Source organism: Schistocerca piceifrons, chromosome 1, assembly GCF_021461385.2.
Source record: "Schistocerca piceifrons isolate TAMUIC-IGC-003096 chromosome 1, iqSchPice1.1, whole genome shotgun sequence".
Taxonomy (NCBI): domain Eukaryota; kingdom Metazoa; phylum Arthropoda; class Insecta; order Orthoptera; family Acrididae; genus Schistocerca; species Schistocerca piceifrons.
The window spans coordinates 523786751-523810334 of record NC_060138.1 but is presented as its reverse complement, the minus strand read 5'-3'; the positions used below and the strand labels follow the sequence as shown (position 1 = coordinate 523810334).

Here is a 23584-nt window from a genome sequence, read left to right as displayed (position 1 = left end):
AGTACGTTTATTCTTTGGAAGAACAGAGATACATATATGTATTCTCCATGGTTGTTAGAGACGGATAACTAGGACAGCTTCGGAAGTATCTGTGGGAAGATTCTCGGGTTGCTAAAAGAGACACATTTGCTCTTCTTCTCGCTAAAGCGAGCTATTAACGTTTGTGCCACTAGCGGGTTATTTGAAGAGAGAGAAAAACTGGAAACGCAAATTAAGTAAGACTTGGAATCAACAGAAAACGGAACATGTAATGGAGATGGATGGAATATACAATTTTCCTCAGAAATAAGGTTTGTGACCCTTTTACTCTAGAGTGAATGATGAATGAGTTCTCTGTGTGAATCATTGATGATTGTCTTGGCCCTGTAATTAGTGGGGAAGTTTCAGTTGTGACGAAGAGAGCCTGCAATCACCGAGATTTTATAAAATCGTCCAAAAAGGCTTCGGACACATCTGAAATTCTAAATCTGTCATAAAATGAACGAATTGTTCAAATGATCGATTTTCCCAACTGAATGCAGCGCTTAACAATAATAATAGATATAAAGATCTTTTACAGCAAGCCAGCCGCTGAATATTAAGACGAAGGGCTCCACCAGAGATTCTATTGGGCTGAGTTCACGTAATCAAATATTATATTTAAAACTGTATATAGATAAGGGAGAGAGAGAGAGAGAGAGAGAGAGAGAGAGAGAGAGAGAGAGAGAGAGAGAGAGAGAGAGAGAGAGAGAGAGAGAGAGAGAGAGAGCGCGAATGAAATTAGAGAAAATACGCAGAATCCTCCATTAGTATAATTGTTTGCCTGTCTTATCACGGATCAGCCTAAAGATAAAACAGGAGGCCCTTACTTTACTGTACAGGTTTATGTGTGAGAGACATTACACCAAGTTAGCGGCAAGCTGCATTCACATACTTTCATCATTTACAGTATAATTCATTATAGAGGGATGGTAAAGGATCAGGATACAGAATGAAGGTAAGAGTGAGCAGAATAGGACAGAAAATGGTTAGGTTAGAAGAAGAATGGACAGAGGCCGATAAATGACAAACTCTTAAGACAGGTGAATTGTGGGTGGTTGGATGAGGTAAAGTGAAGTATGGACAGAAAGGGAGGTGATGAGAAGAGCAGTTAGGTTAACCTCTGCTTCTCCTTGTGATGACAGAGGAATGGTGTCAGTGTTCAACTGAAGAGAGATGAGTGTGATACTAAAGAGACATCAGTGATAGTTAAATGAGAGGGAAATGCAGTTAAGGAGGTGAGAATTATTAGTGGCTGATGGCACTAGAATGGATGAAGTTTGGAAGTGTTGTGGTACTGATCCTGTGTTTCTGTACCTGTGTGTCCATTGTTAGTGATTTCTAAAATTATGACAAGCTTTTCGAAGCACATGAGAATTACTCTGGTTCCATCTATTTTAAATACATGAAGACAAACAATACTTCAAGATATTTCACTCAAATACTTTGATTTATTCTTTGTACTCCATAGCAACATTTCAATTTTTCACCACCACTATACTCTCCAGGAATGCAAATGTGTATTTCACAGAAGTATAAATCTAGAGGCTTCACAAAATATCCACCAGTAGTGCTTTTGGTGATGAAATGTGACACAAACTGCATATTTGTTTCACACACATTCCATGTCTGTACAATGCTGTGTCAAAAAAGTAATTAAGGCGATCATGTGTAAACCAACTCACAATTGCCAGAGAACAAATAAAATGCAACCATTTCATTCTGACATACAGTTATAATTTGGGGTTAATAGTAACTGTTACACTGGAGGGGAAAATGAAAAATGCTTTCAGAGTAATGGAAGCTGGCTATTGATTGCTTGATGTAACTGATGATGGCATGATATTTCCACATTGTTTATTAATGTACATAATATACAAACAATTGTATGTAAAAATAATTTGTGATATGTTTAGGAAGTTTCATAAACCTGTGCTGAAAATATATTAAATTTACATATAAATACATTTATATATTACTTTACATATGTACATTTGTATGTTTTAAAATTATTACAATAACACATTTATATTAAGTAAAATAGTTTCATCTCATTTATGAACACACTGAGGAATAAGTATAGAATTCTTTGAGAAATAATGATAATTTACCCTGTGGGTTTAACATGTAACAACACCTCATTAATATAAAAAAATTACAAAAACAACTTACTATACAAGATAAAGTACATCATTTTTATATTACACAGAGTATTTACTTAGTCTCACATGTAATACTGTTCATTTTATTGTTCAAGAATTACCACAAACCTTAAATAGAGTAATACACATTAAGTATTTATGAAATTACATCTTTGGCATAGGGTGATCTTACAATTGGTGTCATAGCACAATTTACAACTAAAAGATGTAAAATATTTCTGATGGCTAAAAGATAACTTGAAAAGAAAATCACAGTTACAGTTTCACGATTGGTCATCAGTTGTCTGTGGACAAGCTTTCTCATCTGAAAGATCACCACAAGTGTCTTCTCCATCACAAACCTCCTCCCTCATAATGCATCGTCCATTACTGAAAATGAAAATTAAAAAATAAATGAATAAATAAAATGAAGCTGTGCTTGGAGAGTATCACCCTTTACTAATTTTTATTGCAACAGCAGATGCTTGTACTTACTTGCATTCCCACTCATGGCTCTTGCATTCCCCTCCACAACCAAATGGCTCATCTGATTTGTCAGAACAGTCTGCATAACCATCACAGAATTGTGACCGGGGAATGCACTGACCGTCAGTGCATGTAAACTGCTGGGGACTCGGGCATGCTATGAGAAGACAAAGTACCTGCTTCAATATAATTGATTGATGTTTCATTTAGTGAATGCTTTCTGGTTAGCTGTACAATGTCTCAATGATTTCAGATGGATGTTAGTAGTCATCTTACACAAGCCCTCTCAGGCAAGGATACAATGGTGATCATTCTCAGGTGTAATTGTGAGATGGTACTCCACATATATATATGTACAATTGTTTCTACATCAAACAGTTTTGGTATCTTTATTCCAATTTTTTTAGGGTTTTTACAGTTCTTTTCCTTTCTTCATATATGGTTCTTGTACGAGTTACTTTTCATTTTTCTATATTTTCGTTTACATTAAATATCTTTAATTCCTGGTTAAGGTTTCATTTCTTATTACATTTCTAAAGGTATATCCCACCACTCTTCTCAGGAAATTTTTAATGGATCTCTTCTTTTTCTTTAGAACCCACTCCTCACAACCAAACTATGGCATACGCACTACAATTACTTTATAAATATTTTTTTTTTTTTTTTTGCAAGTGAAGCAGTTTTAACAAGAACTTCTAAGTGTGACAGATTAACACTTCTATGATGAGTAATGAAAGAAACAAGAATCTAATATAAATCAGAGGAAATTGTATGTAGTAAGTGACACAGAAACTGTTATATAACATTAAGAATATTACAAAGAAAGTGATCTACTTTAGACACATGTTTAAAATGAATGGCTAGATGAATAAAATAAATACTTGGCTATTACTGAGAAACATAATTAACATCCATCTACACAAGAGACGTCAAGATACACCTATGAAGGATATTTACGAAGTCTGAAGTAATAAAAAGCAACCATCTTATGGGAGAAGAGTACATTAAACTTGTAAGGTTTTGAAGCCAGAGAAATCAATGAGGCTGGAAGAAAGTGTATGGAAGGTTTAAAGCTCACAATATGACAGTAAAAAGACAGAAAAAAAACAAAGGAAGAAGAGTCTAAGCTTAAAAAAATTGTAATTAATAATAATAACTATGGTATTCCACAACAAATCAAATACGTTGGAAAGTAATTACAATCATTAGTGTTTAAAACATACACAAATACACACCCAGTTAGAAGAGTTCTTGATATTTGCACTTACAGAAATACACTCATCAAGACATATGATGGAAATCATTCAGTAATGTTTGTTAGTCTTTCATTAATTCAAGCAAATGTTGTAGCATTCCTTATGTTTGCAATTGCCATATTAGAGGTTTATAGAGTATACATGGATAAAAAGAAGAAATCTTTTTACTTGAAGCAATGTGAAAGAAAACGTACATACAATTATCAGATCCAGGCTGTTCTTAAAAGGTCATCATCTCTTAAGTGCACTGTACATAGACATGCCTAATTGTGAAGTTGAAAAAGTTACTTAGCTATTTACCATTTCTTTTTCCATTTATGGTATGCACCATCAATGACGACAACAGTTCCAGTTTCTGATAAATGTGTTACAAATTCATAATTGGTCTTTCACTAGGTGTTTCAAGAAACATCCAAAAATAATGAAAACTGGCACTGTAACAGCCTGCACTGTGTGTATTATTCAATTGAGTGATTGTTAAATGGATTTTGCCAATAGTAGTACTACTATAAAACCGTACTGAATACTTGGATATGTGCCACAGTACCAGGCCACCAGCCTGCTACACTTAAAATACTCTACCATGGCATCTGCACAAGCTGGCCACCAGAGGCCACCTGTGGTGGGCCACATGATTTGTGCACACGTAGTGGCACACACCATACCATCTACCAGAGCCCTCCTCTCTTTATAAATGCAGTGGTGCAGGCAGTTGCTCTCATATTGTGTTCACACTTGTCGTTAGCAACTGCTTGTATTGGTAACTGGATTATTTCTATGTTTATGTTATCAACTGTTTTTCGCTAGTATATGGAAGAAGAATAAACTTTAGTTCATTCTGGCTGTGCTGTTGTTTGTGTCTTACAGTACAATACAATTGGCAATGAGACTGTTGTTCACTTTCATGTACTCAGTCTACTTGGTTATTCCTTCAGTTGTTCTGTCTACTGAGACAGTGCTCCAATCTCTCCTCGAGAAGCAACAGGCTTTTATGGTTGCTATTACAAACTTGTCAGCCACATTGACTATCTAGGCCTCCACACCACTAGGGTATCCACTGCTCTCTACCACTTATGATGCAGCCAAAGACTGGGAAGCTTACAAGGAGCACCTGCAGCACAACTCCATTGCTTTTGGTGTCACCGACTCAAATGTGTGTAAGGCTGTGTTCCTTTCTTAGGTTTTGCTTAGAATCTACCAATTGTTGTGCCAGTTAGACCCACTCCAAGAACCTTTGTCACTTTCATTGGACAAAATGTGTAAGTTGTTGTCAAATTATCACCGTAAATGCATGCTTGTCACTGCAGCATGTATAGAGTTCTATGATTGCCTTAAACCGACCCACCAGTCCTATTGGGGTTTGGCAGTTGAATTCCACAGACTCAGTCACAAATTTCAGTTTGTTACTGATGCTTATCATGATTCCCTTGCAATTTTTGTGTTCTGTATCATCATCATTCAGTTGGTTCCCAACAAGCTGGTGTATCAATGCCCACTACAGTGTGAGAATCCATCTTTTGCTGAAGTGATAAATACTGGTCAGTCTTTCAAGATATCACATGCAGCTGGTAATCTGATTGAGGCTTGGTATTACACTGCTGTGATGGCTTCCGTTCCTGGTCATCACTCGTCAATCAGTTAGTGGAAGAGAATATGGTAGCTGTACAAATTTGGCCTCTGCACCACACTGGACACTGATCTGCCAAACAACCACAACAAATACAGCAACAGCAGTTCACATCTTGGCCATGCCGTTTCATGCAGTATGACAGGACTGCTTACCCTACGCATTGGGTGAGTTGCATTGACTGTAGGAATAAAGGACAGTCATCTCCTGCGGACATGGACACAGATGTTAACTGTATGTCTCCAGTGTTTATGAATCAAATATTTTATCAAAGTGTGACTGATGTACAAATTGCTCAGACTACAAGTTTATATGGATGCAGCTGTGACTTTACTGGATTCAATAACTTAAATGAATTTGGGATCTCTGGCATTGTCTACAGTTACTCGACCTTTGGCAAGTTACAATTAGCAGCATTTTCCAATTTAGGGCAATTTAAAGCTCCCACTATGTATAAATCAGTGGTTCATTTCCTGACTTTTGGTAGTGGATGATGCTAGCATCACAAATTTGATCTGGATGCTTTCAGCACTTCTGGTTTCTGCATTTCACATATGATGCACCTTGTTTCCGACCACGTCCCCTACCAGCCGTTAGATTCCTTGTGTTCCGAGTTCTTGTCTCTCTTTCTTGGATGGGGTAGGTTGTGCCATTAATTTTGCAGCCCACATTACCCTGAAACGTAAGGTGCAGCTGCACTTTTTCCATGTGCACCCTGTTCCATTGGCTTTGCATGATCAAGTGAAATCAAAATTGGACACACTGACATCATGGGGTCATACAGCCTATTACATTGGGTGAGTGGTCTATGCTCCTCATGATTGTTAAAAACTTTAATTGTCAGTTTCACCTGTGTGGCAACATTAAAATTTTAGTCAATGCTCAATCTATCATTGACACCTATCCTTTGCTCCGTCTGGACGAGTAATTGTCTAAATTTGGCAGAGGTCAATTTTTTCTCCAAACCTGATCTATCTGATGCCCATTTACAGGTTCCATCTGATGAGGATTCTAAATGGCTCCACATGATTAACATGCTCTTCAGATTGTGCCAATATTAGAACTCCTACTCAGTATTGGTAGCACACCAGTGACACTTCAATTTGTCGTGATGGGTGCATCCACAGAAGAGCACTTACGTAACTTCTGCACCTTGTTCACACACAATCATACGTACAGCAGGGTTGAAGTGCAACTTGACCAAGTTACACTTTTTCAACCATCCATTGTGTATTTGGGGTTTGAGATTTCTCAGAATGGTGTTAAACCATTATGTCTTCATGTTGCCACAGTCACAGCTCTGACTCACCCTGCTAATGTCAAAGAACTCCAAGCATAAATCTATTATGATTACAAATTTATTCCAGGTGAATTTATGTTATTCCATCCCCTCCACAAGTTGCTCTGCAAGAACAATCCTTTTCAGCAGACACTTGGCTGCATCTGCATCCACACTTTTGAAATCTAAAACCCCTTATGCTCCTCATTTGGCTAGTAAACATCCTAGCCAATGCCTGCTTTTGGCTACAGATACCTCTCAGTATGAACTCATGACCATTCACATACATCAATGTGAGGATGGTTCTACATGTTCAATGGCTTGTGAGACAAAGACATTCAACTCTGCTCAGCAGTGCTAAAGCCAAGTTGGAAAACAAATGCTTGCTATTATCTACACCTTCAGAAAGTTTCATGTACAGGTCTAATTTCCACTTCATTATTGGCCACAAGTCGTTGGTTTCATTGTTTAATCCTTCTGCTTTGATGCCCAACAAGGCAGCACATCACCTCCAGTGCTGAGCCTCATTTCTGTCTCATTACAACTATGAAATACATTTTTGACCTCCCACACTTCATGCCAATACTGATGCACTGTCCTGGCATCCAATGGGACTGGATCATACTTTTGATCAGGATGAACTACTTCATTTTCACTCGGATGTTGAGGTGCAACCTACTGTGGAAGGGTTTCCCTTTACGGGCTCCAATATTGCAGCTGCTGTCACTGCCTAACTGCCTTTGTGACAAGTCGCTCACCTCATTCAGTGTGGTTGGTCTGCTAGGTCTCCTGGAAGGACTTCTGATCCTTTGTGCACCTATTTTGCCCCAGCACCTTTCGGTATTAGACAATGGTATTCTTTTAGCTATGGATGGGCTGTTGCCTAGGATTGTGATCCGAGCCACTCTATGGTGGACTGGGCTTAGCTTCTACATCAGAGACATTGAGGGGTCTCGTGTACCAATTTGGCCCAGCATCAGTGATGACCTTGTATATCTTGTGGTGGTCTGCTCTTAGTGTGTTACCCAACAGGCAGTGTCATGGGAGACACTCTCTCTATGACCTGCACTGCTGCATCTATGGGAATGCATCCAAGCTGATTTCCTAGACCCCCTCCTACATTCTTACAGGTTGTTGGTTATCAGTGCTTTCTCTATATTTCTATACATCATCTGTTCTCATTCAGCAACTATGATTCAGGAACTTTACAAAATGTTTCCTTCTGATGGCTAATGGTCCATAGTTTATGTCTCAGGTCTTCCACGATTTGTGTGTCATCGAACGATTACTTATGTGACTGCTCCTACTTTTCACATTCAAGGTTCAAATGAAGCACTATGTCACCAACACATCTATGGATGACACCTTGACACATTTATTTAGGTCCTACAGTTTATAGCAGTGGGGCCTCTGAGTCCAACCCAGATCGTCTATGTTCAGCAGCCATGCACCCTCCAGCCACTCCACCAACACTAGTTGGCATGGCCTCATTGCGGTTCACTCCAGGTTCCACAGTCTTGGCTCATGGGTTTAGCTACCAACCAAAGTGGATTCCAGCTATGATCCACAGCTGCTGAGGCTGCAACCAATGTATGGTGCACACTAGTGATGGGCTGGTAGCATGCCACCACAGCAAGCTGGGTCCCAATGCCTCAGTGAGGGCCATGGGACCACTGCAGCCTCCTCAGCACCTGTCCTGGCCTTGCGGGATGTCCCTTCTCCAGAGATGGATTTGCCCTCATTGTGGATGTTGCCATCTCCTGCCTGCCTTATAGAGTCCAGTCTACCCGGGAGCTGCTGCCTGGCTTTCCAGTGATGTTTTGCTGCCACCAACAATCCTGCCACTGGTCATGCCAATGCCTTTGGATCCTTCAACACTGGTGTCCCCTGTGCCCTCACCTGAGTGGCTGGCACCTTCACCATCAGCGCAGTCCCACTTTGTTGAGGGAGATGGCATCAAGATGCTACCAGTGCCTTGTCACCAGTCCTTTCGTTGGTACTGCAGCCCGTGACCAAGGCCACACAACTTATGCCCCTACTCACTAGTTCTGGCCCACAATCTTCTTCCACCACTGACATCACCTGTGGCATCTTCCACCAAGGCCGTGGATGTTTCAACAGTCACCCCAATGCCCGCATCGGCAGAATGTCCTTTCTCCAATAGGGGTGGGTGCTATAATCCTGTGTGTAACACTTTGATGAGCATTACAGTAGCAGGCCACCATCATGCTACACTTTGAATATTCTGTCACTGGCATGTGCGTGTGTCAGCCATTGGAGGTTGCCTGCAGTGAGTCACTTGACACACACACACACACACACACACACACACACACACACACACACACACACACACACACACACACACACGGCATGGCATGGCATGTGATGCACTATCTACCAAAGCCCTTCTCTTTGTAAGTGCAATAAAGCAGGCACTCGCCCTCATATTGTGTTCATACTTATTGTCAGCAACTACTTTTATCAGTACCTGGTTTGTTTATGCTTTTGTGTCTACATTCTCATCCGTTGTTGGAAGAAGAATAAACTTTGTTCATTGTTGCCATGCTGGTATTTGTGTCTTACAGTATGATACAGATACACAAATGCAGACTGACAAATTCCAAAAGAAATATATCATATAGTGTAAGATCTGATAAATATGGAGGCTAGCCAAGAGGGTTACAGCCATGCCCATAGTGTGTTTCATCATTTACCAAGACTTGACATGTTTCACAAGCCTTCAGGCATTTCATTGAAAATGGGAATGTAACTCTGTACAGTTGTAGCAAAAAGTCATTTCTGTTACTCATTTCTCATATGAAGGAGTTGATCAAACATCAGTGTGCTCTGCATTTCTTCACTGCATGTTGGGGTTCATGTACGTCTTTTATCATAGAAGTGGTTAATCAGTTCCTCAGGTAGGAATACTGCAGTCACCTAGCCACCTGTAGCCTTACTGGGAAATACTGATACTTATACAGGGTGGTCCCGAATTCATGGTACAAACTTTAATGGTAGGTGCAGGACATTGTAACAAGGATATATTGTATAGGAATGTATAGTCCCAGGTGACACGGTGAGGCGTAAACAGGGGAAATAACGGCCGAAAGGAAAACGAAAGATTTTATTGAAATCGTTGTTGACAAGTGTCATGTTTACAGTAAGTGTTCAAAATTGCGTCCACCATGAGCGATACATGCTTGACAGCGTCGGTGCAGCGATTGGCGTACACGTTCAAAGATGCCTGGTATTTCACGCACACCTGCAGCAGCTACAGATATGCGAGCAACGAGATCCTCATCTGAGTCAACTGGAGTCTCATAAACAAGACTCTTAAGATGTCCCCATAAAAAGTAATCGAGGCAAGAGAAATCAGGAGATCGGGGTGGCCAAGGGACTGGTCCACCACGCCCAATCCATCTAGCACCAAACGTGGCATTCAGGTAATTCCGTACAGCAGTGCTGAAGTGTGCTGGCGCTCCATCGTGCTGAAACCACATGCGGTTACGAATGGCGAGCGGAACATCTTGCAGCAGTTCTGGTAACACTTCTTGCAGAAAAATAAGATAGCTTTCGCCACAGAGTCGCGTGGGTAGTAAGTATGGCCCAATCAAAAAGTCGTTCACAATACCAGCCCACACATTAATACCGAAACGTTGTTGATACGCATGTGGACGCGTTGCATGTGGATTATCTGTTGCCCACACATGGGAATTGTGCGCATTAAAGACACCCTCGCGTGAAAATGTCGCTTCATCTGTAAATAGCACATGACCTACGAAATCCGGCTGCAACGCACATTGCTGCAACAACCACTGGCAGAAGTTCACGCGAAGAGGATAATCTGCCGGATTCAATGCTTGTACTTTTTGAAAATGGAAGGGGTGTAAGCGATTTTCATTTAACACTCTGCATACAGTCTGATGACTCACATGTACGTCACGCGCAACAGTTCTTGTGCTTGACTCGGGTCTATCAGCCACTATGTTCAAGATGCGTTCTTCCAGTCTTGGAGTGCGTACAGCTCTTAATCGACCAGCGTCATGTCTGTTGACGTCGAACGTACCTGTTTCACAAAGTTGACGATGTAACCGTTGAAAAATTCTATGATCCGGCATTCGTCGATTAGGATACTCCGCGCGATACATTCGTAACGCAGCTCTGGCGTTACCATTTGCACGGCCGTACATGTAATGCATGTCTGCTTTTTCTGCATACGTAAAGTCACCCATCGTCTACGGCAGCACAATTGTGAATGGCGCTTGTCCCTACTGCGATACATCATGTTCATCTACTGCCCTCTACCGGCAGTGACACCAACCGATCACTCCATTTCTCTTTCCCCTGTTTACGCCTCACCGCGTCACCTGCGACTATACATTCCTATACAATAAATCCTTGTTACAATGTCCTGTACCTACCATTAAAGTTTGTACCATGAATTCGGGACCACCCTGTATAAAGCAGCCTTCCATTATTTCAGTATATTCACATTTCTCCAGTGCCCAACTCTGCTGATGGTTATATCTGTAAGAGCTTTAACATACAAGAACCAGCACAACATTTTCCTTGCTGCTAGCTTTGGCATGCCTTTTTTTATGATTCGCTCTAAGTGTATTTAGTGCAAAACTGTCTTGTATGTTTTCTCCACAGTCATCAAAATGCTCAGGATTTTTGCCTTACACAAAGATCCTAATTTTGAAGTCTTTTAAAACCATCAGTTTATATTCCTAAATGGCAGATATTACTGAATTGCACATAAATCTTTTGGATCTGCCTTCACATTAAACTTGATAAGCATACTATTAGTAGCCCATCATAAACTGATAACGTTAATGTTGCTGATGGTGTATGCTATCATTTAAGGTAAACAAGAGTCTTATTAAGTCCATGCATGACAGTTCTCTTGTGATTGGTCCACATTTATCTCTGACTTGCCTATGGCGAATGCATTGTGGGTAAAATGTAATTAGTATTTATGTTGTTACAGTAAGAGTATCAGTGTGAATGCTAAACATTAAACCCCATACTTTTTAACTGGATGCACTCAAACAATATGAAGTAACAGAGGACATGAACTTTTTTAATTAGGCATTTCATTTCTGTTATTTTATTGCCAACTCTATTATGGCTAGGAAAAGGTAGCTAAGAATTTTATATTAATGATTTTGAGGTTATGTTTGATGTAACTAAATAAATGCAGTTTCCGTTTTGCCATTGAGATGCACACAGACGTAATGAAAAAACCAGTAATACAATAATGGAATACCTGAGGATTAACGGGTCAACAATATTAGAAAAATTATGCATTTTGCTAAGTATATTTTTCTCAGTAATATGTTAAAAGTGTTATTCGTTGAGGACAGGAGGCAAAGAAATTAATTACTTTATATATGAAGTGTTTTTCTTGTAAATGCTACTGAAGAGTAGTTGGGATAATGCATCAGATACTTCCTTAAAAATATATCTTTAACCTGGAAAATTATCAAAAGTCAGTGTCACCAATAACATATTTTGGAAGATGACAGACCATACAGTTTCGTCTAACCATACTGATGTGCCATTAAATCTGAATAAAACTGACTCAATCTAAACTTGTGTTGTAAATTTTATGCTAAGATAGTTTAGGTCGAAAGAACCGAAATATTTTACACCACAGGGTACTAATTTACATCATTGTACAGTTAGTTATATGCGATTGATTAACATTTGAATGCATGTTATTTATGTTGCTGTGTATCTTGTCAGTGCCATACTGGAAAGTGAGAATGGTTTTTCTGTACTAGGCTACATCTGAGAAATATATCAACTCTGATTCTCATTAAAAAGGAAGAGAAGGTTATGTTGTGGAAAGTGGAAAATAATTTTTATGCACTCTTGTCAGTCAAGTTCATTATTTACAGTTACTACTCGACTTTTTAACAAAAAAAAAAAAAAGAAAAAAAAAATTCTATATTTTTGGTGACACTTCACAGTCAGAGAGAGGGCAGAGTTTTATAAAAAGTATAATTTGACATAGTGGGAACAGAATTCAGGTTTTATTCATATACTGGTTTGAACTTTACAAAACAGTCAACGGAATACTGAAGAAACATTAAGCATCAGTATTAAGAACCATACATTGTAATGAGGGTAAAAGTAAATTTCACAGCTGAATGCAATTCAATTGAAAAAGGAGTATCAAATATGACAAACAGGTGTATATATAGTCATTCCATTGAGGCATGGCAAAATGATCCTCAAAAGATGTGAATTTTTCCTGTATGACAATCACAATAATTTGAACATAAACTGACTGAAATGAGGTTAGCTGTGGAATAATTTACTGGTCTTAGAATTATGACATGGAGAATAGAGAACAGGTGCAATAACTAAATTGTAAGATAAAAATTGAGGTTAATGTGCAACTTTTTTTTCCAGGAAACAGACAACATAATGTGTTTCAGTTTTAGCTTTACAGTTTCAGGAAAAATGACTAGAGAAACAAATCTGGCTTGCAGCCTACAAATTACACATTATTATACTAACTAATGCAGTTAAAAAGTTAACAACAAAGGCAAATATTATGGAACTCATATTTAAGATGAGGATAAAAATCCTAATAATGACTCACAGGAATAAATTAGTTAGTGCTCTGTATCTTCTAAGTGCTTCATTATATTTAATTTTTCTACCATGGATTTATTTTTTTCTACACATGGATATGACAGGAATATGACATCAGAGCTCATTTACTATGATTACTGAATTGTTTTATTTAGTCTTCTGATACAATGAGATATGAACATTACACTAGTATAAATACAAAATTGGTTATGTGATGAAGGAACTCTTACAATCTAAATATGATATGCTACATAAGAAGTCTATTTTACTGTGATTACAGACACACATGATGACATTCACCATAAAGAGAGATTCAACTACTTCTAGGCAATCTTTAAAATTAAAACTGTCGTCTTTAATATGTGGATCACTACACAGTTTTTCTAGAAGTAGAACGTCAGTTTACAAAGTCTGTATGCCTATATTTATGATACTGTTCACTCTATTACAGGGATATCTGAGGTAACTGTTTTACCTATTGTGCAATTGAGCTCATCAGAGCCATCCCAGCAGTCTATTACACCATCACACTTCTTCCTTGTTGGAAGGCAGGATGTACTATTCCCACAATGAAAGTTCGACTCTAGATTGCATTCTGAAAGAAGAAAACAATCATTACTCTTTGCTCACTTTTGTCACATTAAAAGAGAATCATATTTCAATAATTTCAATATTTTTATAGAGTATATTATGCGATTTTTATCGGTGAGTGTTTATATTTTATTACCTGTCTATTATTAACAAGTGTAAACCTAATCAAAACAAATATTTCTCAATTTTATGATGCTGCAAATTTGACACAGGATCTGCTGAGTGTTTAGTGTCTTATTTAAAGCTATCCAAAATTTACAGTTATGAACATGACTATACAGGTATTTTGGACCAATGGTGTCATATTTTGTACTTCCTATGTATTAGTACTCAACAGTGTGATGGTGACATAATATGCATTCTTGTCTGTGGATCCACTTCTCGTTTAATTTGCTTCTTACACCATTTTTCCCAAACTTGAGCATTATATTTTATCTGTCTGTGGTAAGATTTTATGGGACCAAACTGCTGAGGTTATCGGTCCCTAATCTTAAACACTACTTTATCTAACTTAAACTAACTTACGCTAAGGACAACACACACTCATGCTCGAGGGAGGACTAGAACCTCTGATGGAGGGAGCCACACGGACCATGACAAGACGCCTAAGAATGCGCAGCTACCCTGCGCACCTCTTTAGCATTATAAAATCATAGACACCTTGAAGTAAATGATTTTCTTTTTGTAAAGTCCAGTCTTCAACAATGAACAATTTTTTGACTGAAGACTTTTCTCTCCAGTGTCTCTGAACCACATTTCTACTACTTCATCTAACTCAGACATAAGAGAAATAATGTAAGAAGCAAATTACATTTGATGGTGTGCACACAAGAAAGCATCAGTATTGTAAGTGAAGGAGTTGTTTTTCTGATCTTTATTTTTTTTTACATGTGTAAACATGTAATTTTGGAGTGCTGCAATCATGTCCAGTCTGGACGACAGAGGGTATATTCTGCGAAAAATAAAAACCATTGCAAATTGCACATGGAATTCATACTGCATTATGAAAGCTATTCATCAAGATGACAACATCAAGTTCCATCTTTGACAGCATATCAATTTATAGCATTTTTCATTTGCTACTAGAAGTCATTATTTACTCCTTAAATACTTTTCTGTAACAAATACTTATAATCTCTGTGTTACAGAGAAAACTGTCTACCTGAACTGATACAGTGTATGATATGTGTAACTGATTATGACTAACTCATATTCTCTCAGAGCAACTGGTGAAGTTAATAGTTAAGTGTCTCCCTCCCCTCCATGAAAACCATTTTGGAGAGTCACATCACTGGACTTGAATTTAATGAACTGTTGTCATATCTTTCATAAATCCTCAGTAATAATAATAACTTCCTGTCAGATTAAAACTGTGTGCTAGACTGGGACATGAATCTGGAATGTAGGAGATGAGGTAATTGTGGAAGTAAAGCTGTGAGAGACTGTGGGTGATGCTTAGATAGCTCAGTCAGTAGAGCATTTCCCCATGAAAGGCTAAGGCTCCAGGTTGAACTCCTGATTCAGCGAACAGCTTTAATCAACGAGTTTCATCAACATCATTAATAACAAGTTCTTGCATTGCCACTTGAGTCGCAGTGTATTGGAATGTGGGGTCTCAGTAATATTCTCCATAATTCACAGTGCAACCCTCATTGTGTCTCACATTGGAGATGCGGATTAAATGAGAATTTTAATTTTTGTTTTGTCACCACAATTCTGACAGAAAATCTGAAGGAGGCCTTGAAACAATGTCTTCTGACATTCTGCAGAAGAAATGCAGTGGATATATTCTTGATGCCTTCTCAGGCAATTCAGATTTTAAAAACTATGTATAGATTTGACGTGTGAATCTCCTTTTACGTAAGCTCACTGTATGAGTCACAGATAAATAAATAATAAAGAGGTTACATATATTGACATACTTCTCAGGATAGTAGTGGGAAGTTGGAATAAAGACTTAACTGAGATATTATCTTCAACTACATGAATGAGTATTACATAAAAATCAATTTCATTATTGACCAAAATCACCGGGAAAATATCTTTATAAATGTAACCATTTATTTAGTTAGTATGTAGGAAGTTTGGCCTTTAAGTAAATTTTAGTGAACAAAAGTTTGAGTGCTCCTCTGTTATTTTAGCTAAACACTTGTCTGTAACTTGGTGCACGGGCACACTTTAATGATCAGACTATCATAATAACTTTTGAATTTCCACACATTTTAGTATTACTCCAAACACTGGGAATTGAAATAAGAAGGAACAGAGAATGGATGAATGAACTCTTAAAGAGCAACATAGAGAGCAGCAGAAGTACACTATGGGCAATGCAGAAATAGAAGAGAGCAACATTAGAGGAAAGAAATGGAAAGTATATTAGCAAAATAGGGTGTAGTAAAAAGAAACCAGTATTTCACATGTTCTTATTTGATATACATTTATCACCTGCAAGGGGATACCTGATTTTCTAATTATTTTGCTTTTGTCAATTCCATGTTAAGCATTTATTTGCTGTCTCTTAGAATTTTATTTTCAGTAAAAGTGAGCAAGTAAATGAAGCTGCACATTTGAATCCTTCAGGCACACACACCAGATCTTATAAGAAGCACATTATCAACTCTGGTGAAAAGAGCAATATGCAAAAGACAGAATAAGAAAGGAAACATGTTTGCATCTTTTAAGCTGAGACCATTTTAGGATAGGAAATGACTGCTTCCAGTTGTTGCCTGACAACTTTGTTGAAGCAATTCCTGAAATATTATCTTCTGAAATTCATACACATTTGGGATATACACTGCCTCCAGGCAGAAAGTACAAAGGGCTATAAAAAATCGTTTTTTGAGGCGGACAGCTTCCATGAAAAGTTTCCTTGTACTGATCTCTGGGTTTAGGCAACAGTACGGCAAGCATGGCATTCTGTCTGAAAGATACAGAATGCATGACATAATCAGGATATGAAGACAGCAAACTGTTCTAGCTGTCTCCACTTATTAACTGATTATAGTAACAAAATTCATCTTAAGTTATTTCCAAATTATTTGATTGGAATTAACTCTTACAAACATTTCCCTGTCTATCAAATTAAAGCACCACTTTATAGTCACTGTTTCAAAGGCAGTGATATAAATTAGTGTGGAAAAGATGCTATGAAACATTTATTTCATGACATAAGTGCAGATGTCATATTAGGCCACAGAGATATGACTCCTTTGTTTCTAGATAATAGCAAATATATGTATATGAAGATGGTATCTATTCTTTCGGACATGTCAGAAAGAACAAATACCATCGGTAAACATGCAGCTCATTAGAAATGAAATTACAATGAAATGAATACCCCCAGCTGCATACAGTCATTGATATAAGTCAACAAGGACAGTTGAAAATGTGTGCCCCGACCGGGACTCGAACCCAGGAACTCCTGCTTACATGGCAGACACTCTAACCATCTGAGCCACAGAGGACACAGAGCATAGAGCAACTGCAGGGACTTACCTCTGGCATGCCTCTTGTGAGACTCACATTCCCAACTTATTGTCCCACACTACATTCATAGTGCCCCTGCCCATTATACTCATTACTCGCAGCTTTTTTGCCGATTCCCATAAGAGTTTGGGCACTGTTTGTGCATCCACACAGAAGAAGATGGTCATATGGCCGGTGAGCCATATATATAAGAGGGAAACATTCCACATGGGAAAAATATATCTAAAAACAAAGATGCTGTAACTTACCAAACGAAAGTGTTGGTATGTTGATAGAGACAATAAACACACAAACACACACACAAATTTCGAGCTTTCCTGATGAAGCAACCTTGGGTTGCAAAAGCTTGAAATTTGTGTGTGTGTTTATTGTTTCTATCAATGTACCAATGCTTTCGTTTGGTAAGTTACAGCACCTTTGTTTAGAGAGAGAGAGAGAGAGAGAGAGAGAGAGAGAGAGAGAGAGAGAGAGAGAGAGAGAGAGAGAGAGAGAAATCAGTCATAATCTATTTTTCATACCTTTAAGTGATAAGGGTGGTCCACCCCAAAAATTTTTTTCTTATATTTTGGAGAGAACTTTTTATTTTTTTATGATGTAGCATTAAAAAATACACACAACCCTAAAGTTTCACCCTTCTACCACCCACCCCTATTTTTAATAGCAATTTTAGTAATTTAATAATTTTATTTTCAGCCCTGCTCGATAACTGATCAATTATCACTTGAACAGTTATCCCCACCTCCCCGCCAAGTGTCTATCAGTGATAGTCTTTCACTATTCGATAGATAGGTAATTGAAGAAAACATACCAAAAGCAATGACTCTAATATCCCTCTTTGAATTGACGTAACTGTACTGAGAAGTTTAACTAGGTAGCACGCCTCATTCGCCAAACCGACATTTAGGCCTAGTGCACAAGCATTGATTTTCATCATATCGAAATATATTGTACAATAAAATTCTTTTAGTGGAACAAAGAAGTTCCTGTGCTCTCCTTTGTTGCTCTAAAAGAATTTAATCGTATAATATTTTTACGTACGATAAAAATCGATGCGTAAGTGCTTGGCCTCATTCATAACGCTGGTAAACATGTTTTGACGTGAAATTGCTGCTATGTTTGTATGCTCATGGACAAGCATGTATCAGCCGCAATTGTTAAATCCGCGCGATCTATCATAGAAATGCTAGAACTAATAGTGGCCAATACTGCCGGACTTCCCCCTAAGTCTTTTCTTACTCCATACACAGTTTTTGGCCATTATTATTGTTTGTGTCATGAGCTCCCACCAACAATGGCTATTGTGTTACATGTATACATTGTGTTACACACATACATTATTCTTATAGACTATAGATAATTTATATGGCAAAATAACGTTTGCCGGGTGAGCTGTAACATATAAAGATTTTTCAGAGGTGGAACGAAGTTCGTCAGGTATAGCTAGTCTATATATATATATAAAAGGCTCACCGGCCTTTTGACCACCTTCTTCTGTGTGGATGCACAAACAGTGCCTGAACTCTTACAGGAATCAGCAAAAAAGCCGCGAGTAATGAGTACAATGGGCAGGGGCACTATGAATATAGTGCAGGACAGTAAGTTGGGAATGTGGGTCTCATGGGAGGTGTGCCAGAGATAAGTCCCTGCAGTTGCACTATCCTCTGTGTCCTTGGTGGCTCAGATGGATAGAGCATCTGCCATGTAAGCAGGAGATCCTGCATACGAGTCCCGGTCAAGGCACACATTTTCAACTGTCCCCATTGACTTATATCAACGCCTGTATGCAGCCAGGGATATTCATTTCATTGTAATTGCAAATGTGTGTTTAAAATGGGTATATTTTTGGAAAAGATCTTGTGTATCCTGTAATTGCAAATATATGTTTAAAACAGGTATATTTTCAGAAAAGATCTTGTGTATCCTACTCAAAATAAAACAAGAGCACTAGGTACAAATTATATCATATCGAGAATAATGTAACAGCATGGTAAACAAATTCCACAATAATTTGTGTCAGCTAACTAACAACTATGTCCCAGTCACAGTGGTATATTCATTAGATTTCAAAAGTTACAAAATTTTAATAGATCAATTTAACTGCAGTACAGTACTGAATAAAAATGGTCAACAAAAGGCATAATAAATGAGAAAATACTCACCACAATCATATTCATCTGTGTGATCATAACAATTCATATGACCATCACATCTCTTCACTTCAGGAATACACAGTTGATTTGCACATTGCCATTCACTGGGCAAGCAGAAAGAATCATCAATGCACCTAGAAACAAGGTTTGTGTATAAGACAGGTAATCTTACAAGTTTGTAGGAGAATTTTGGACCTAGGAAACCATCCATTTATGCTGTCATTTAAAGTGTTACTGGCACATATGTAATTTATCTATCTTCAAGAGTAATACATACTAAAGAAGATCAAGCTTCAAAATTTATTTTTATATTTACTTTAGTCCTATTATACATAACAAATTTTTAAATAATTAAGACAGAAAGTATAATTATCCTTCCAAACAAAGTGCAAGGTGAGTTATCAAGCAATTCCTCCCTCTTGAGCTTCCAAAATTTCTTGCTCACTCAAGAGACATGATGTACTTGTAGCATAATTACAGCAAACTGTGAAACCTAAGGAGTACATATGAGCAAACCAAGTTGACACTCAATGCCGTGGCTGATGGTAGGAACTATAAATGGGAAACGCCTCTATGGTGACTGCCACCAATCATTGCACCAAGTGTCAACTTAGTTTGCGAGTATAGTACATGGACAAAATTATGTCAATGCAATCATTCTGGTTCCAACATTTGGTACAGCAGCTGTTATGTTCACTAATGTTTCTTTCAAAATAATTCTAGAAACTGATAGCAGAAAGCAGCACTAGTCAATGGATGGACAGCAAGACATCTGTACATTATTCTCATATACAAGTCCAGTTTCTGAGTGATAGATGGCTCACATGTTGAGTAAATTGTACCCAACCAACACTTGAATGCAGTCTTTTTATTATAAAGTTGCGGCCCGAGGTACGATTGGATTTGGTCTATAAAGTGTTAAAGCTTGGTTACATGGAATGTTGGCATCTTACTGGCTGCCTGAGTCTATGGAGACAATTGCCCAAAACAGGAAGTGGCATAAAGAGCTTGCTGTCATGTGCCCTTACCACCACCACCACCACCACCACCACCACCACCACCACCAATATTCTCAAATTAAGATAGACACATTATGTGGGGGAGTTGCTTATATTAAGTGTATTATTCCTGTGATTTTTCTTCATTTTTCACAAATTTTTAGGCGGTTGTGAATGCTGTATTTCATAAAATGATAAATATATTTGAGGTAAAAATGAAAAATTCAACCAAGCAGTCTAGAAAAATTACAAGGTGTTCTCCCTAAACCCAATGCCATTCTCCATTGCCCTCCTAACCTATGCAGCATCGTCACAGTCTCAGCCAATTAGTCCTCCCCAGGGGTCCCTACCACTGAAATTGTTCCCACTATAAAATCTGCTCCAGGCACTCATCTATTACCTCACTTTCAGCTTATTATGAAGCATTGTAGAGGTTAAAATCTTTCAACCAGTGACAAACTTATATGCCTACCTCAGGGGTACATACAGTGTTCACATGGTTCATGTTTCATGTAAATACTGTATTGCATAAGTGACAACCTTTTCTTGCTGATGATTTAATTGTCGTAAATTTGTCTGGTTGACATGTATTGAATGTTAACTTATCACATAAGGGCTTCTTTTTGCATGCATCTTCCCTTGGAGATGTTTAGTTGTCAGTCTCAATGTTTGGCCAATCAAAACATTCATCTGTCACATGTATAAGGGCATTAAAAAAGAAAAGAGATGGAGGCATAATTACAGAAACTAGTACCTATATGTTAGAAGTATTGACCCAAGTTTTTGAGACACTTGTCCCACTGTGACACAAGGTGGTGAATGGCTGTCTCATAAAATTCCCGTGCCTGCGATGTTAACCAGTTCCACACATACAGCTGGACGTCATCATTCGAGGTGAATTGTTTGCCTCTCAGAGCCTTTTTAAGGGGACCAAAATGGCATAATCACAGGAAGAGCAGTCTGGACTGTAAGGAAGGAGGCTGAGAACCTCCCCTTTGAATTTCTGCAGGAGTGCCACAACTGTGTTAACCATATGAGGCTTTGCATTGTTGTGGAGCAGAATGGCCCCACTGGCGAGATTGCCTGGTCATTTTGATTTGATCACTTGGTGAAGGGTGGTCAAGGTTTGCGAGTAATGTTGGGCACTCACTGCTGTCCCATGATGCCGGAAGTGAGTCAGAAGGGGGCCATCTTGGTCAAAGAAGTACGTGAGCATAACCTTTCCTGCACTCTTGTGGATGGCCCTGGCATATTTTGGTGGTGGTGACCCTGGATGCTTCCACTAGAGACTTTGTTGTTTTGATTCTGATTCAAAGTGATGACACCGTGACTCGTCTCCAGCCACCACTCCTACCAGGAACACATTCCCTTCCTGAGCATAATGCTGCAGATGACCAAGACAATGGGCCATTCAACTTGCTTCCTGGTGTGGTTGAAGACTGTGGCACACCCACTGGGCACACTCTTGGTGCATGTGCAGCCGTTCCTTCTTGATAGTGTGAACACTTCCAACACTCAATCCCACCATGATGGGTATAGCTTTCACTGTCATTCAGCAGTCCTGCGTAATGAGTGCATCCACCAGCTGGATAATGTCATCAATAATACAGTGTGGTGCTCCAGACCGTGTGTCATCAGCTAATGACACTCGTCCCTCCCTGAAGCACTTGTGCCATGCCTTGACCCTTGCAAGAGACAAGCAGTGTTCGCCGTAGACTTGTGACATTTGTCGATGAGTGTCCTTCCCTCCTGCTCCTTCCTAACAAGACCTCTTTGCTCTTGCATTGATGCCTCCATGTCACTGTTTCCAATGTGACTGGCATCATTGAACGATTGATGCAGGCAGCTGCTGCTAACTCTGTATAGTCACGTGACGTGCACGCGTGCCCTCTAGCAACGGACTGTGAACTTCCACACTCTGGTAGGAACCACACCTCATTACACATGCCACAATATTACACTCCTGTCACTGGTTTGAACATTCCAGACTCCAGCTCATTTCTTTTTGAATGCCCCTTATCGAACACATGTTAAATTAATGGTGCACATTCACAAGTTTGCAGTAGGGCAGTTGAGTTCAATTTGACTTTAAAAGTACCAGTATGAAGGGCAACTAAATTTTTAAGCCGACATTAGGAAATGGCAGGTTTGTAAGATGAACCACATGGAATTTCATTACAATTAATACAGTGGGTGGTGCAGCAGTCTGATGACATGCCGTTGTTGTAAATAGACCACAGAACCTTGGAGCACATGTTTCTATGTTGCTTATGGGTTCTAGTTTGATGTAAGAAGCAGGTACCTGAAGGCATCGATGTCCAACTTGTAGCACACCTCTGTGCCCAGCTGACAGAGTCCACCACAACCAGTTGGGTCCGAGGGATCACTGGGTGTTCTGCATAGGGGCAGCGTCTCCGTGCCTAGGGCGACGCACACCTCTCCTGGCCGACACTCATCACAATGGCGAGCATCATTCCCAGCTGACAGGTCTGTGACAAAAGTACACTAAATTAATATCACTGTAGAGCACTTTTGCAAAAATTCTAGTTTATGACCCATCTAGTCATCAACACTTCAAAAAATCTGTACAGATAAGTGGCCAACAACAACCCAATAAATGATACAGTGTGTAAAGACAAATATTAAAAGCTTTTTTTTTTTTTTAATGTTTATGACTGCTCATTGCATGGCACATATCTAACAGGTAGACCAATTCTGCCCATAACCAATCTAGTGACAGCAAGAACATTTGCTGTGATGGGGTGTTGCAAGGCTTCTAGGTTCTGGAGTAAAGGTGGACATTAAAGCTGTCCGCGAGTGTAATCTTGCAAGAAAAATTGCACAGTGTCAGTTGTCACAACATGGCCTATCCAGTGACATGATGACACTTCATTCATGTAATCTCTTACACAATTGTGGAAATGTGGAGGAGTGCCATCTGGT

At 38.8% G+C, this 23584-nt stretch overlaps 1 protein-coding gene across 1 annotated transcript in view; it reads right to left on the bottom strand.

Annotated features, from left to right (window-relative positions):
• Positions 1-2044: 2044 nt before the first annotated feature.
• Positions 2045-23584, bottom strand: part of LOC124790533 (prolow-density lipoprotein receptor-related protein 1-like) — a 219975-nt gene continuing 198435 nt past the window's right edge. Inside the window, exons 7-11 of the mRNA XM_047257792.1 lie at positions 22944-23130; positions 19653-19777; positions 13892-14011; positions 2655-2802; positions 2045-2549 (exon numbers count right to left, since the gene is read on the bottom strand). Of these exons, the coding sequence (XP_047113748.1) occupies positions 2444-2549; positions 2655-2802; positions 13892-14011; positions 19653-19777; positions 22944-23130 (686 nt within the window). The 3' untranslated portion in view covers positions 2045-2443. The remainder of the gene's footprint in view (positions 2550-2654; positions 2803-13891; positions 14012-19652; positions 19778-22943; positions 23131-23584) is intronic.